This window comes from Chiloscyllium plagiosum, chromosome 16, assembly GCF_004010195.1.
Source record: "Chiloscyllium plagiosum isolate BGI_BamShark_2017 chromosome 16, ASM401019v2, whole genome shotgun sequence".
Lineage (NCBI taxonomy): Eukaryota > Metazoa > Chordata > Chondrichthyes > Orectolobiformes > Hemiscylliidae > Chiloscyllium > Chiloscyllium plagiosum.
In genome coordinates this window covers 24,511,402-24,527,092 of record NC_057725.1, presented here as the reverse complement: position 1 = coordinate 24,527,092, position 15,691 = coordinate 24,511,402, and the positions used below count along the sequence as shown (strand labels likewise).

Genomic DNA, 15,691 nt, shown 5'->3' with positions numbered 1-15,691 from the left:
TGAAAGAGGGTGATGTAGGTTTAGTGGGGGGGACGATTGTCCAGAATGAGTGACTGGTAGTTGAAAAAGGGTTACTGGTGTAAGGGGTGAGAGTGACTGAGAGAAGATGTTGCAGGCAAAAATGAGCATGGTGGAGCATGAGCCTTGCCGTCCGTTAGGCCCAGTAGCAGAGATGGAGAGAGTGCGCGTAACCAGAGGGAAGATGGTGGCAGTTACACTGGTGGAGTGGAGAAAAACATTGACCTCCTTCTCATGGTGTTCCAGATGGCTGAGACTGTTTTAACGTGGATGGCATTCTTGGACTAGACTGGAATGGACTGGTGTTGTGACCTCCACTGCTAGTCTTGGAAGAAGTGAAAATCCTATGTCTGCACCACTCTGTTCAGCAGGATATCCAGGAATGGGTCTGCAAAGTGAGATATCAATCTTTCCTTGCTGGCATGTCTGAAAAGCTGTGCAGACTGACTGTGCTTGTCCAAGTATACAACAGCCTGCTAAAGATGATACAGGTGCAGGGGATGCCAATGACATCCTGGATATCGCTGAGCGGTGAGATGTTCTGGGTACAGTGCATGGTAAAATGGACCTTAAATCAGATGAGAGGGACTCCATGGTGTCAGGGTAAGTAGTAAATGAGGCAAGTTTGGTAAGATATTTTGAGAAAACATGCTAGGCATCCTGGCAGAAATCTCTGCAAAAAAACTCGATATAATTTGCAGTCAGCCAAAATAATGAATGATTTAGCCTGAGGTACACAGACACAGGTGTGTCTGAGCTGGTGTTAATCTTTTTGGTTACAGAAAGAAGGTGGCTTTCATCAGCTTATTGTGGGTCAAGTGGCTCCAGTTAAAGTGGAGTTTGAGATGTTTACACTCTTAGCTCACATGGTATCATGAGCAATTCTACTAAAGGTGTACTGACATACTAATTAGGAGAAATAATACAACATCTCCCTTTTTTCTAAGTTAAAAAGTGTCCCAGACAAATATATATGATTGTGCATCGGCAGGTGCTGTCAATTCAGTAATTATATAAACAGATAAAAAGGGTTTACAAGATTAGCAACTCAAACTTCATTAAAATATTTCAAATCCTTTAGCAGTGGACTTGAAAAGTTGACTCTGCTTCTCTCTCTACAGATGCAGCCAGATCTACTGAGTTTTTCCAGCACTTTCTGTGAGAGTTTCGGATTTCCAGCATCTGAGTTCTTTTATATAAATGCAAACTTCTTGTTTTGTTGCTTGAGACTTGATCGCCATTGATTTAATGGCTTCTACCAAATATTCTGCTGGACTGTTTCAACTGGGATAAGAGTAGGCTGATACAATATGGATAACTCTTCATTTAATACACATCTTTAAATGGTTTGCTAGTAAACTTCAGACCATTTCTCAAACAATATTTTTTTCAGTACACCATCTAACCTGAAAAACGTCGTCATCATATCACCAATTGTTGCACTTGCCATGTTGCTAAATTGTCAATCAATGGGAAATTTCAAGAAGTAATCAGTTATAAGGATGTAATCTTTCCTGTGCACTACACACTGTATAGGTCCTCTGCTACCTTCATCCTATAGAAGTGGATGAAAAATCACATGAATGTAGATGCACTGCTGGTGTTGATGTAATTGTCATGTCTCATAGACCCTGAATATCTTGCTCCATTGCTGGTCAGTACATAGTTTTATGTTCTAGCCATGTATTGAATACTCATGCGTCCCGAATGTAATATGGACATGATTTGTTGGCATAGTAGTTTTGGTGTGAGGATTGTTGAAAATAATTTATTATGAAATGCCAGCATCGGTCTCTGTATAATCAAAATGAATGAATGTTCTTAGGGACTTCCTTAATACTGCCAAGCCATTCCTGTTAAATGGTCTTTTTCAATTCTTGTAGTTGTTCATTTTCAATTGTTCACAGTGACTCTGGTTAAAGTATATTAGATTAAATTTGAGAATGCCTTCAAATTTAACTGACTCAATTCTGCCACTTGTAGTCTGTTCCACCACAATGGATCTGGTTTGAATCTCATGAAATGTGACTATGCCAAGGTCTGTGCATGTGTGGTAGTTCTGCAACTGCTGGATCCTTCATATCGACTTGGTATAGATTTTGGGAATCCAAGATGAGCTGGTGTATTGACACTTCAGTATTGTCATGCTAATGCATAAAACAGACAGTTCCAAAGCAGAGTCATATCAGACTTGAAGCATTAACTTTGTTTCCTCTCCACAGATACTACCAAACCTGCTGAGTTTCTTTGGCACTTTGTTTTTAAATTTCCAGCATCTGCAGTACTTTACCTTTACTTATGGAATTAGTAATCCATTATACATTAAGATGAGTAAGATGACTTTCTAAAGGACCTTCAGCTGGTCTTTAAGAACTTTTCAGATCTTTTTTGGATCTGTCTCCTTATCCACAGAAGGATCAGTTGTGTTAATTCTGTGAAGCCCTTCTTTGCCAATGACAAGCATAATTTTCACAGCTTTCTTCCTAGGACCACCAATTGATCTGTAAAATAAAACTGCAAATGTTGTTTGGAAATTTGTAATTCAGTGAAAGTTTCATTGGATGCCCTCGTCCAGAATTAGATGCAAGCTTTTTTTAATGAAGATATTTGTTCTTTCTTTTAAAACAAAAGAGGCAGTACAGTATTTGTTCTTTTGCTGGTTTTGATTTTCTTTTTTTCTATTTTTCTCTCTTTTGCTTCCGTTTCACTTTATTTTTCACCTTGCTGCTCCTTTCCTGGCCTTAGTCAATTTAAAAATGTTGGATTAAGAAGTACAGGTAGTTCTTTTATAACACGATAGTTGTGTTCTTGTGCAACCCCGCATTATAGAAAAATCAGCTTTAGAAACTGCTCTTAAAGTATTGGTGCTGTAATCGCCTTACAGCCAACACATACTTTAAAAGTTTGCACTTTAGATACAGTGTCCCCAATTCACCAATCACGTTATAGCAAATTCGCATTAACGAAATGCACATTATAGCAAAATGACCTGTACAACATTGTTGGTTTAAAATGTAGGATTGCAGTTACAGTTTTCTACTATTAGACATTAGTTCACACTAAATAAAGAATCATGGCACCACACGGACTTCCCTTTACTTTCACGTCAAATTAGAGAAGCAAAATGGCAAAACTGGCCAAAGGTCCAGAGGCAGGTAAGACTTGTTACGGTAGAAAACTGTTCTTTAATATTTTGTCAACTGTGTTTTCTTATATGTACTGTGAGGAACATTTAATTTCTACTTAAAAAAAAGTCAGAAATATCAGGCTATTAATTTGTTTTATTTCAAGGGGAGAGACACAGAAAATCCAAGTATTCACTGTCTCAGCACAGGTTTGTAGCCCTCAGCTTTGCTTCTTTTTGCCCTTTTCTGTTAGAAATATCTTCTGTCTTGAAAGAGCTTAGCTTTTAATGAGAAAGAAATTAGTTCTTTCTTCTATACATAGAAATTGATAATGCTGAAAATCCAAATTCTTTGATATTGATCTTCAATGGATTTGCCACCAAGACCAAAGAATCGACTTTCAGAAGCAAGTTCATGATATCATCACTGTGATTCCTTAAGTGACCTGAGGATATTTTACTTCATGCCATTTAAAGTGTGACAAGCTTAAGCAGGGTGGCACAGTGGCCCAGTGGTTAGCACTGCTGCCTCACAGCACCAGGATCTGGGTCCAATTCCACCCAGAATGCATAACAGCGAAGTGCAATAAACATTTGTTCAGTTTCTTCAATATCATGTTAGCAATGTCTGGATTCCTATGTATGGGAGATAAAATAAGCATTGACCCAACATGTAAAGAAATCCTGACTGAAGGCAAAACACACATCATGGTACACAGCAGTTGCCATTTATAAAGAAGACTCCACAGTCTTGCAGACAGATGTTTGAAAACAGTTGAAGATAAGTGAGGAGCTTCATTTTCCAAAATCCAACATTCGAGACCTCAGATATCCAACAACAAGAAGCTAAGATTTTGTTTTCCTCTTATGGGTTGGGGTTATAAGAAGAAAGAGATGGAAGCCTGAGGGGAGCAATGGGAGGTCATTCCACCAACACCTAGCTTTTTGCCATGGTTTCTGTCTTGGGGAACGAGCCATCTTTCTTGGTCAGCAGAGAGGCAGGTGATTGAGAGGTGAGTTAAGGCCCTTAAGTGACCAATATTTGAACAATTACCTGACCTGCTAGCAAGACAAGAAAGTTGCCTACAGGAATCCTCACCCAGTACTTAATGAATGTTCCTTTCCATGGCCTCTTATTTCCCTTTCTGACATCTCTCACACCATCTCCAGGGACAGGATTATTATGTCCAGTTTTTTTTATTTGTTCTATTATAACCTACAGGTTTTAAAAACCTTCACTAAATATCTTCTTTTAAAGTGAAAGTAGTTGCTGCATGTCAAGTCTTTCCTTGCAAGAATTTCCCATTCAAAATATTACCTTAATGAATCTGAACCATATTCTCTGTATGATTTAAAGTGACCTTACCAATGGTTATTATGAATCCACAATTATTTCATAGACTTTGGACACCAACACATAGAATTAAAACCTCTAATGGCCTGCCTTTTGGTTTATCTAAATGCTCTCATATTTTCCAGAAATTGTTGATTTTTATTTATTCATTTGTGGGATGTGGGTGTCGCTAGCTGGCCAGCATTTATTGTCTGTCCCTCGTTGCCCTTAGGAAGGTGGTGGCGAGCTGCTTTCTTGAACTGCTGCAGTCCATATGCTGTGGGTTGACCCACAATGCCGAAAGGGACAGAATTCCAGGATCGTGATCCAGTGACAGTGAAGGAAGGATGATATTTTTCCAAGCCAAGATGGTGAGTGGCTTGAAGGGGAACTTGAAGGTGGTGGTGTTTCCATGTAACTGCTGTCCTTGTCTTTTCTAGATGCAAGTGGTTGTAGATTTGGAAGGTGCTGTTTGAGGATCTTTGGTGAATTTCTGCAGTGCATCTTGTAGATATTACACACTCCTGCCAATGAGCTTCTGGTGAAGGGAGTGAATGTTTGTGGATGTGGTGCCAATCAAATGGGCTTCACAGAGCTTTCCATTGAATATTAATTTCTATTCCTTGTTATTGGCTCTTCACAATGTAACAATATTAACGTTCCATGCACATTGATCATTTTTAGGCAACAACAATTAAATTGTGTCTAATTTTATGATAATACAATAAGCAGAGACATTATGATTAGTGATATTTGGGGATGAATTCAAAACAAAATCCGACTATTCCCCTGCTATTGCAAAACAGCAAAATCTAACTATACCAAATAATTAAATGCCTCCGTAGTTTAAATAGTAGTTTTAAAAATGTCATATTTATTCACAGATGTTGCTTGCAGAAACTTTTTGGTTCCAATCTTATGGAGAAACTGATGTCCAGTTTGTTTCTTAAACTGCATAGCAACTGCAGCTGGCCACAATTTTATCTCTTGAATGTTTCAAGTAGGTAGACGTTAATTTTAGAATTTTCTCATGTTTTTTCAAAGAGTGTAAATAAATCCATGTTGCTCAAATTATGTGTGAGACAAATTTATACAAATGATTCACAGAGAGGTGTAATTGTTTCAATAAATGCATCAGATTTTGTTAATTTTGATTCCCAATGCTCAAACTAGCTCCACCAGGTAATTCTTTACTCGCTTTACTGTCAAAAATCTAAGATATCGATGAAATCATTCCAAACTAACAAGAACAAGTATCACTGAGTTGTGCCACAAATTGGAGCCACGTAATGTAGGTGCAGGTTGATCACAAGATTATGTCACTGTCGTTCACCTTCACTAACCCACACTCAATGATAACAATGTTACATGCAGACTCTAGGATCTCCGATATTCACCTCAACACGATTCATATTAAATATAGTCATTCAGTCCATGGATTCTAAAATAGGGGTGTCTCATGATATTGTAAGAATAGATCAATATTTCATGCTTCAATAAAACAGACATTTTTCAGTGTCAGGACATACCTGTTCTTAGGTCCCGTATTCGATCACCATGCCAGTCATACAGTCGTTTAGCTGGTGGTGCTAATTTGATTTTTTGAGTGCATTGATCTAGGAACTGTAAATGAAAATTAAAAGAAACATGAATAAAATGAATTAAATATTCCTAATATAAAAGGCAAAAGTAATTTTTTGAAGGCTATTCTAAGAAGCAGGATTGAGGGTTATGGTGATATTTAACAACATTTTTAACATTTGGCGAGGTGTGAGGAGATCAAGAAAAGTAATTAGTGTTCAAAGTTTGTGCGAAGATTTGTAGCTTGGGTGCTCGTTGTTGTGGTTCTGTTCGCCGAGCTGAAAGTTTTTGTTGCAAACGTTTCATCCCCTGGCTAGGCGACATCATCAGTGCTTGGGATCCTCCTGCGGAGCGCTTCTTTGATATTACCTCCGGTGTTTATAGTGGTCTGTCCCTGCCGCTTCCGGTTGTCAGTTTCAGCTGTCCGCTGTAGTGGTTGGTATATTGGGTCCAGGTCGATGTGTTTGTTGATGGAGTTTGTGGATGAATGCCATGCCTCTAGGAATTCCCTGGCTGTTCTCTGTCTGGCTTGCCCTATGAGAGTAGTGTTGTCCCAGTCGAATTCATGTTGCTTGTTGTCTGCGTGTGTGGCTACTAAGGATAGCTGCTCGTGTCGTTTCGTGGCTAGTTGATATTCATGTATGCGGATTGTTAGCTGTCTTCCTGTCTGACTGCCAGACTACTGCGACCCCTAGGACTCATAACGACTTAAATAATGCTTATCCAGAAATGCTCTTGTGTTCAGCAATGTGCGTTCTTGTCCACTGCACATACCCCATTACCTCAGGTACCATTATGCTGACGTTTCCACCAGAAATGTCATTGTCATCAATCTGTCAGCAATTTGGTCAAAATCCCAGCTGCCCATATGGCCTTGCTTCAATCCTTCCACAGTAATAATTACAGCAGGAAATCTGGATCCATCGTGTTATCAGGGTACATTTGTACATCTGCTTTAACAAAAAGTTAAATGATGAAGTATGATACTTTACAACACCATTGTAGGGAAGGCAACACTTGCAGGTTTCATTAAAGGGATTGATGGTAGTCCAGCAATGATGGGCAAAGTACTTAGCTGGTGATCATTTAATGAGGTTGAAACCCAGTGAGATAAATCAATAAACGATATAAATGGAACACGAAATGACACGACCAGCTATCCTTAGTAGCCACACACGCAGACAACAGGCAACATGAATTCGACTGGGACAACACTACTATCATAGGGCAAGCCAGACAGAGAACAGCCAGGGAATTCCTAGAGGCATGGCATTCATCCACAAACTCCATCAACAAACACATCGACCTGGACCCAATATACCAACCACTACAGCGGACAGCTGAAACTGACAACCGGAAGCGGCAGGGACAGACCACTATAAACACCGGAGGAAACATCAAAGAAGCGCTTCGCAGGAGGCTCCCAAGCACTGATGATGTCGCCTAGCCAGGGGACGAAACGTTTGCAACAAAAACTTCCAGCTCGGCGAACAGAACCACAACAAAAGTAATTAGTGATTCCAAAACTAGAGATCATTGAGTAGACCAAAGGAAAAGCCAAATTTTACACCCAATCTACTTTATTTTTAAAGTTCATGAGAAAAGAAAATCATGTGAGATGAAAAATGGGCTGATAATTCAATATTATTTAAACTGCACTGTCACCTGAGATCGCAATCACCACTAGAATGAAGCCAGAGAAGTTGACAAATAGACAAATATCTCTGAAGATGTGACGTTAGCAGGCATGTAGACCAGTAAAATACCATGGGTGCCATCCTGCTACTTACCCAATTGCTCCTGCCCACACTACAATTTTATCAGTGATGGCAGAGCCATTAAGAGACCCATCTGCTTTTGCACATGATAGGCTCGCGCTGAAAATCTACCTTAACAGAAGCTCTCCCGACAATGTCAGTACCCCATTGTGGTCCCCTCCACCTTCCTTGTACACCTCATTCCCCTCCCCTATTTCCCTCACTGCACTTTGCCTGGTTCAGGCTGCACCCTGCTTTAACTTCAGGTCCACAGCTACATGCATTCCCAGCAGTGACCATGAGTTCTAGTGGCACTGCCATGATCAGAGAACTGCTAACCAATCAAACAGAGGTTGGACTTCCTGCCCAAATGCATTTAAACCAAGACAGATGGGTAATAGGGCAAGCTGCCAGGGTAGGGTTTCAAACTTCTTTTCACTTGGGAGAGAGGAACTTCAAACAGCCCTTAGTTTCTCCACAAGTGGAATTTTCTCATTTTTGTGCAACATAATGATCTAACAAGAGAAAATATCAACCTTTCAATTGAGATGTCTAATCATGATCCCATCTGCCTATTCGCATGGTTTAGGAAGAGGTGAATGGTCCTAGAACACCATGGATAGTGGAGTAGAAGTCCTCCCCAAATTCTGACAAACATTTTATCCTTGAACAATCAACCCAAAAATAAGTTACAGATCTTTCAGCTCATTGGGTTCTCTATGGCATAAAATAGTTGCCATGGCTTTACAATTACAACATAATCACTGATTTTCAAAACAAATTCACAGTTTAAAGTGCTTTGATCCAATATGATAGCTAAGGCCCTACCTTTTTTTTTGTAAATATTTTTACAAGAAAAAGATTTTGAATTTTTTACAAAATTGTAAAACTACTTCAAAACAGTATAACAATCTAATAATATGACAACAATAACAGTAAACAAACTACTACTCTACTCCACCAAGTTTAAAAGAAAAAAGGAAACCCCCTACCCATACTACAATTCAATAAATACATTAAATTAAAAAAAACTAAATTAAATCAAATTGAACCAAGGCAAATTAAACTAAATTACGTTACAATACTCAGCGCAACCACACCAAAGCTCCCCATCACCAGGAGCATCAAGTGGCATACCCGTATTTATTCGGAATTCTTCCTCCCAGAGGCCCCCAGCCTGCCAGACACAGCTATACAAAGGCCCTGAACAATATAGCTAACAAGCTTGCATCTATATAGTTCAAAAATGGCCACCGCATCCTACAAAAGAGTTCCATTTTCTGGTGCATCATACTTGTAAGGAAGTCCGGAGGATGTGCTCCATAACTAACCTATGCCACCCCGAAAGTCCTGACACCCAGCTCACCAGAATGTTCTTCCTCGCACAATATGAAAGAATATTAAACAGTTTCTTCCCAAGCGTGTCCAAAGAGGGGAGAATCAACAAACCTAAGAGGAGAGACACTGACTGTACCTTGACCTCGGTTCCCAAGACCCCTTCCAAGACACTTGCTATAGTGCCCCAATACCTACGAAGCTTGTGGATAACCACAAGCAATGAGTCAGAGTACCAATATCCGTTTTACATTTGGGGCACATTGGAGACGATCCTGTCTTAAATTTTGCAAGCCACTCTGGTGCCAGATAAGCTCTGTGACGTGCCTTCAATTGCATAGCCTGTAACCTATTGCAAATCGAAAACTACCTTGCTTTCTTCAAATATCCTCCCAAGCCTCTGACAAGATCTCCATCCCCAATTCTTGAGTCCAGATCCCACATAGCCGCTCAATGTCCTTTAAGACACTACCTCCTAATAAATGACAGAGGGTGCGACTGAACGAGTACCCATGGACCGAAGTACCCTCCTCTCCACCTCAGACTTATAGGGACTCACCATTAATGTGGTCTTTTTCTATATAAAGACCCTAATATGAAAATAACGAAAGAGGTCCCTCCTGGGTAGTTCATATTTCTGGCTCAACTTCTGGAAAGACACCAGGACATCCCCCTCAAATAAGGAAACTCCTCTAGACTCCCAGAGCCTAAAGCCAGAATCCATCAATTCCAGCTGTAATCCTGGCATTCCTATTATGGGAGTAAAAGTGGAAGTTTTTTTGTAAATTGCCCTCACTTTGTCACATTATTCTCCATGCTTTAACTATATTAAAGACAATTGGATTTCTGCAAAACTCCATAACAGTCCTCATCCTGTCCATAAACAAAAAATTAATGAGGGGGCATTCTGCGCTGATGTCCAGCCAAATTGACCTCAAGTCCTGGCAAGCCCAATCAGCCACATAGGGTAATAGGGAACTTAATTGATATTTCTTAAACTCTGGAAAATCCACACACCCCATTCCCTGCGGGAGCTACAATTTGGCGAGGTTAATAAGAGGCCGCCTGTAACGCCAGATGAAAGAGGCGAGCCAACTGTAGCACTTGCCTGAGCAGCATCAAAGGGAGCATTTGTATGGGATATAATAAACGAGGAAATACATTTATTTTCACCAGAGCTATTCTACCCAATCAGGATATCGGAAGATCCTCCCAGAACTGAAGGTCCTGTCTTATCTTCTCGAGCAACTGCACAACATTAGCTTTATATAATTGATCAAAGGCCAGGGTGATAAAAATGCCCAAATACAAGAAACCTCCCTGTGGCCACCTGAAAGGGAATCGGATTCCACTCCCAAGATTGGGTATTTTAACAAGACCCCCCACAGGCATGGCCTCCGACTTCATAAAATTGATTTCATACCCCGAGAAAGAAGCAAATAGATTAATTACTTGAATTAAACGGGGCACAGATATTATCGGATTAGTTAGAAAAAGAAGAATGTCATCTGCATAAAGGGTGATCTTATGCCCTCCTGATCCTACCTCCAGGGTAATTATATTAGGTTCCCTACCAGATGATTAGGGGGTTAGATAGGGTCGACAGTATGAACCTTTTCCCGCGTATTGAGTCGGGTATTACAAGGGGGCATAGCTTTAAATTAAGGGGGGGTAGATATAGGACAGATGTTAGGGGTAGGTTCTTCACTCAGCGAGTCGTTAGTTCATGGAATGCCCTGCCAGTAACAGTGGTGGACTCTCCCTCTTTATGGGCATTTAAGAGGGCATTGGATAGGTATATGGAGGATAGTGGGTTAGTGTAGTTTAGGTGGGCTTGGATCGGCGCAACATCGAGGGCCCAAGGGCCTGTACTGCGCTGTATTCTTCTATGTTCTATGTTCTATGTTCTATGTACCAATAGCTTCTGCCAATGGCTCAATCACTAATGTAAAGAGCAATGGTGAAAGGGGGCACCCTTGTTGGCTGCCTCTACTAATACTAAAATTTTCCGACCTTATATCACTAGTGAGAACCATGCTTTAGGGTCACTATATAATACTGCCACCCACTGGCAAAGACCTCTCCAATACCAAACCGTTTCAGGACATAGAAGAGGTACAGCCACTCCACCCGTCAAACGCTTTCTCTGTATCCAGGGAGACTACCAAGCCCGGAATCAACCCTTGCTAGCTTACCTGAACCATATTTAGTACTCTTCTAATGTTGTTAGAAGACGTGCGACCCCTAATAAAACATATCTGGTCCTCCTTTATGATGGAGGGCAAGACCTTCTCCCCACTCAGGTCCACCAGTTGCCTGAATTGCAGAGATATGTCCTCGAGGCCCCGAGGATCCTATCTACCTCGGGGTCCATAAGGCAGTTAAAGTCTCTTCCTATAATCATATGATGCGCTCCAAGGGCCATCAACCTGGAAAGTGCATCAGCTAAAAATTTGAGGGGATGTGCCGGGGGACAATATGCATTCAAAATCCCATACACCTCTCCATGAATTAAAGCCTTAAGGATCACAAACCGCCCATATTCATCCTTAATTTGGTCTAACAGCTGAATTGGGAGATTCTTCTGGAGAGTAAAGCTACTCCTCTGCTTTCAAAATAAAAGGATGAGAAAAACACCCGGCTGAACCCTCCCTGCCGAAACTTTAAGTGCTCCTTATCTGTTAGGTTTGTTTCTTGCAGCAAGGCTACATTGGCACTTTCTTTTCTAAGACTTGAAAGTATCCTCTTTCTCTTAATTGGTGAATGATTCCCCTTAGTATTCCAGGTGCACCATTTAAACAAACTATTAGCCATAACCGTCTGAGACAGCCCGTGAGCACCTGGGTGGAAGAACCCCGCTCATAATGCGCCAAGTGAAAACAGTAAACAGTTTGTATAAACTTGAGAATACAATTACAAAAACTATCAAATCAAAACTTCTAACAACTACTACAATAAACCAGCATATAAAACAAACGAGGATACTTTCCTCCTTGCCCACAGGGGACACTCACACAACCCACTAACCCCTCCATGGCTCCTTCAACTGAAGCCACGCCCCAAACCCAGGCAAAACAAGGTAAAAAAATTACATGTATCTGATAGCAAGAAAATTAAAAGTGGGCATTCAGCACGTTCCATCCATACTTTGACCCTAGGCAATCCTGGTATTTAAAACAAAAACCGGGCCCCTAAACCTCACCTCCTCCCCCCCCTCCCCCCACCACCCAACCCATAATCCCATACCAAGAGAGAGAAAAGAGAAAGTAAGGATAGAAAAAGGGATAATGGGAGGGCTGAAAGAAGGGAGAAGATAGAGGAAAAGAAAAAGGGGACCCCCACATATTAAAAGAACAAATCAGGTAAACCAGGCAAACCACAGACAAAAAGAATAAAATAAACACTATTGTCCATATTATTTGAGCCAGCCAGTCTACTTTAAGGTGTCCAGGAAGTCCTTTGCCTTTTCTGATGAGTCAAAGTTAAACATAAACCCTCCATGTGTGAAACATAATTTTGCTGGATATCTTAAAGTGTAATGAATATTCAAGTCCCTCAGCCTCTTCTTTACCTCATCAAAGGCCTTCCTCTTGCAGATCACAGCCACAGAAAAGTCTTAGAAGAATATAATTCTTGATTCCTTGTATATCCTTCCCCACTGCTCTGGAAGCTTCTAACACCATTTGCTTAGCTCTATAATACTGGAGTTGCAATAGGACTGGGTGGGGGTGTGGTCCTATCCGGGCCTGAGCATTGAGGACCTGATGGGCCCGCTTGACCCATACCCAGCCCCCTATGATTTCCAGCCTCAAAAACTGCAGGAGCCATTGCTGCAAAAAAGTGACTTGCTGGCCTTCTTCCTCCTGTTACAATAGCCCGATCGAGTGGATGTTCTTCCAACAGCCTCGATTTTCGAGATCGTCAACCTGCTCCACTAAGGCCTGTACCTGTCTTTCCAGGGCCTGCCGAGGATTCTGTTGTGGTTTTGGAAGCCACGGTCCACTGCTCCACCTCCACGACGCACTGCCCAAGACGCTTGATCTCCTGGTCATGCTTCTGCAGCATGGCCGAGATCGGTTCCAGCCTGGTCCGGGTCTCCTCCATTGCTGAATTGATCTTCTCTCAGAGTTTCCCAAACTGCGAGGCCAGGCTTTGCTCCAAAGATAAGTCCCCTGGGACGTTCGCGATGGCTAACGTTGTGGTCATGGGTGGGTCCGTTGTTGCAGGGGAGTGACCTGCTTGTTGCAATCCTCACTGTCCTTTTCCCTTGGTCATCTTCCTTAATCAAAAAACTGACACACAGCAATTCTGTGGATTTAAAACTGTTGATTTGTACCATCTTGGATCTCCCCAGCTAAGGCCCTATTTAAATTCAAGCTTTATACTTTCACCTCATCAGAATTCCACTGTGTTGAGACAGTATTGGAAACATGGCCAACACCATTGGTTCAGGCAATGTAGAAGGACATCCAAAAATAATCATTACCCTCTTTGAGTATATTAATAAGGTGCCTAATGCTCATTTCAGGAGGTAATCTCAACATTTGTTTGCTCAGAACAGATAAGGTATCGTCCCTGCTGGGTTCAGTATTACCCAATCTAAATGTACTGTAATCTTGAGATGGACAATTTGAATGGTTGGATGCCTTTCCTCATCTATATTGTGAATTCCTAATTTACTACGTAGCTGTCATCGTAAACTTGTCGCAGTGTATTGTCAACTTCTGACAGTGATAACATTGCAGCACCATTGTTCCACCAAACCGCAAAATTGGGTCCCAACACCTTCGTGCCGCACTGCAGAAGAAAATCTGTACTCCAACCTACTCTACTCGTCTGCTTTAAAATTGGCAAAAAAGTGCTGTATGTGTTTGAGCTACCGGGAGAGACTGAAGAGTTTGAGCTATAGGGAGAGGATGAATAGGCTGGGGCTATTTTCCCTGCATCATCAGAGGCTGAGGAGTGACCTTATAGGCATTTATAAAATCATGAGGAGTGCAGATAGGATAAATAAGCAAGGTCTTTTCCTCAGGGTGGAGGAGTCCAAAACTGGAGGGCATAGGTTTAGTGTGAGAGAGGAAAGATTTAAAAGGGACCTAAGGGGCAATTTTTTTACACAGAGGGTGATACGCGTATGTAATGAGCTGCCAGAGCAAGTTGGTGGAGGCTGATACAACTACAATATTTAAAAGGCATCTGGATGGGTATATGAATAGGAAGGATTTAGAGGGATTTTGGCCAAATGCTGGCAAATTGGACTAGATTTATATAGGATATCTGGTCAGCATGGACAAGTTGGACCGAAGGGTCTGTTTCTGTGTTGTATATCTCTATGACTCTATGAGTGTAAATGATAAGTTAAATTGTTACATAAAAATCTATCAATCTAGATTAGAAAATAAACAAATACAGTCAAAATTATAATTTATTAACAACACTAAAAGTGTCCTTCAAATTATAACATTGTACATATGAATGTACAGCTCCTTACTGAACATGTTTCATCTATATGTTAAAGAAGCTTTAATGCATTCATCATAAATACTTTGTTGAAACAACAATGGAAATTAACACAAATGGGTTAAAACATTCAAGGAATCACCATTGTATCAGCAGAGCTATCCATCATATGAAGATCTTCCACTTTGTATCATGTATAAAGAAATGTTTTTAAAAACTATTCAAATGAGGGTTGCTATTTTGAATAACAGAAGTAAAAGTAATTCCACTAAAAGCCACATGTGGCTACAATGTACAGTAGTAAATGTTAAGTGATATCTACATTTAAAAGACTCAAGGAAGAAAGAAAATCTAATTGTCTAAGTTAAGCACAATCAAGCATCTGTTTAACCTTAAAGTATACCCAGCAACCAAGCTGGAATTGAACACCTCCATATCTTTGAACCCCCCAGAATACTATACACATTTTTAATGTCCTTTTTACTCTTTTGTCTTCATTTTAATGTCCTTGTTTTTAACACATTTCTCAATGTTGAGATTGAAAAATGCCCCTATGACAGAAGTAGTGCTAAATCAAAGGATTGACTTGAGAAATGTAGGCTGAACAGTAAGAAAATTGAGACAGAGTCATAATAGAGACATACAGCATACAAACAGACCCTTCGGTCCAACTAGTCCATGCCAAACATAATCGCAAACTAAACTAGTTCCACCTGCCTGCATTTGGCCCATATCTGTCAGGATTTCCATTTGTCCCTTTCAACTCTCAGCTTTTCTGCAATGATTCACTTTATCTTGTTGAAATCACCAACTAAATTGTTTTGAATATTGCAAAAGTAAGATTGGCAAACCACTACTCGCACTCACGTTAGTTGTGAAGAAGAACCAATGAAGTACTTGCTAAATTTTTGAGTAAAAGTATGTTCTGTTTCTAAAGGAAGTATATTTAACATCAACATATTTATGTTAGCCTAATTGAAAAATCTCACACAGTTTCTTTGAATTGCTGAATTTTCCTTTGTTTGCTTGAGTGAATATTTCTGAATGCTATTAAACTTTTCCCTGTCCCTCAGTAAATGAACC

At 40.5% G+C, this 15,691-nt stretch overlaps 1 protein-coding gene across 3 annotated transcripts in view; it reads right to left on the bottom strand.

The window, feature by feature from the left end:
- LOC122557702 (doublecortin domain-containing protein 1-like) overlaps positions 1-15,691 on the bottom strand; it is a 544,701-nt gene that overhangs the window by 409,097 nt on the left and 119,913 nt on the right. For all 3 annotated transcript variants that reach the window (XM_043705576.1, XM_043705578.1, XM_043705577.1), the window contains one exon: positions 6,005-6,098. In XM_043705576.1, the coding sequence (XP_043561511.1) occupies positions 6,005-6,098 (94 nt within the window). The remainder of the gene's footprint in view (positions 1-6,004; positions 6,099-15,691) is intronic.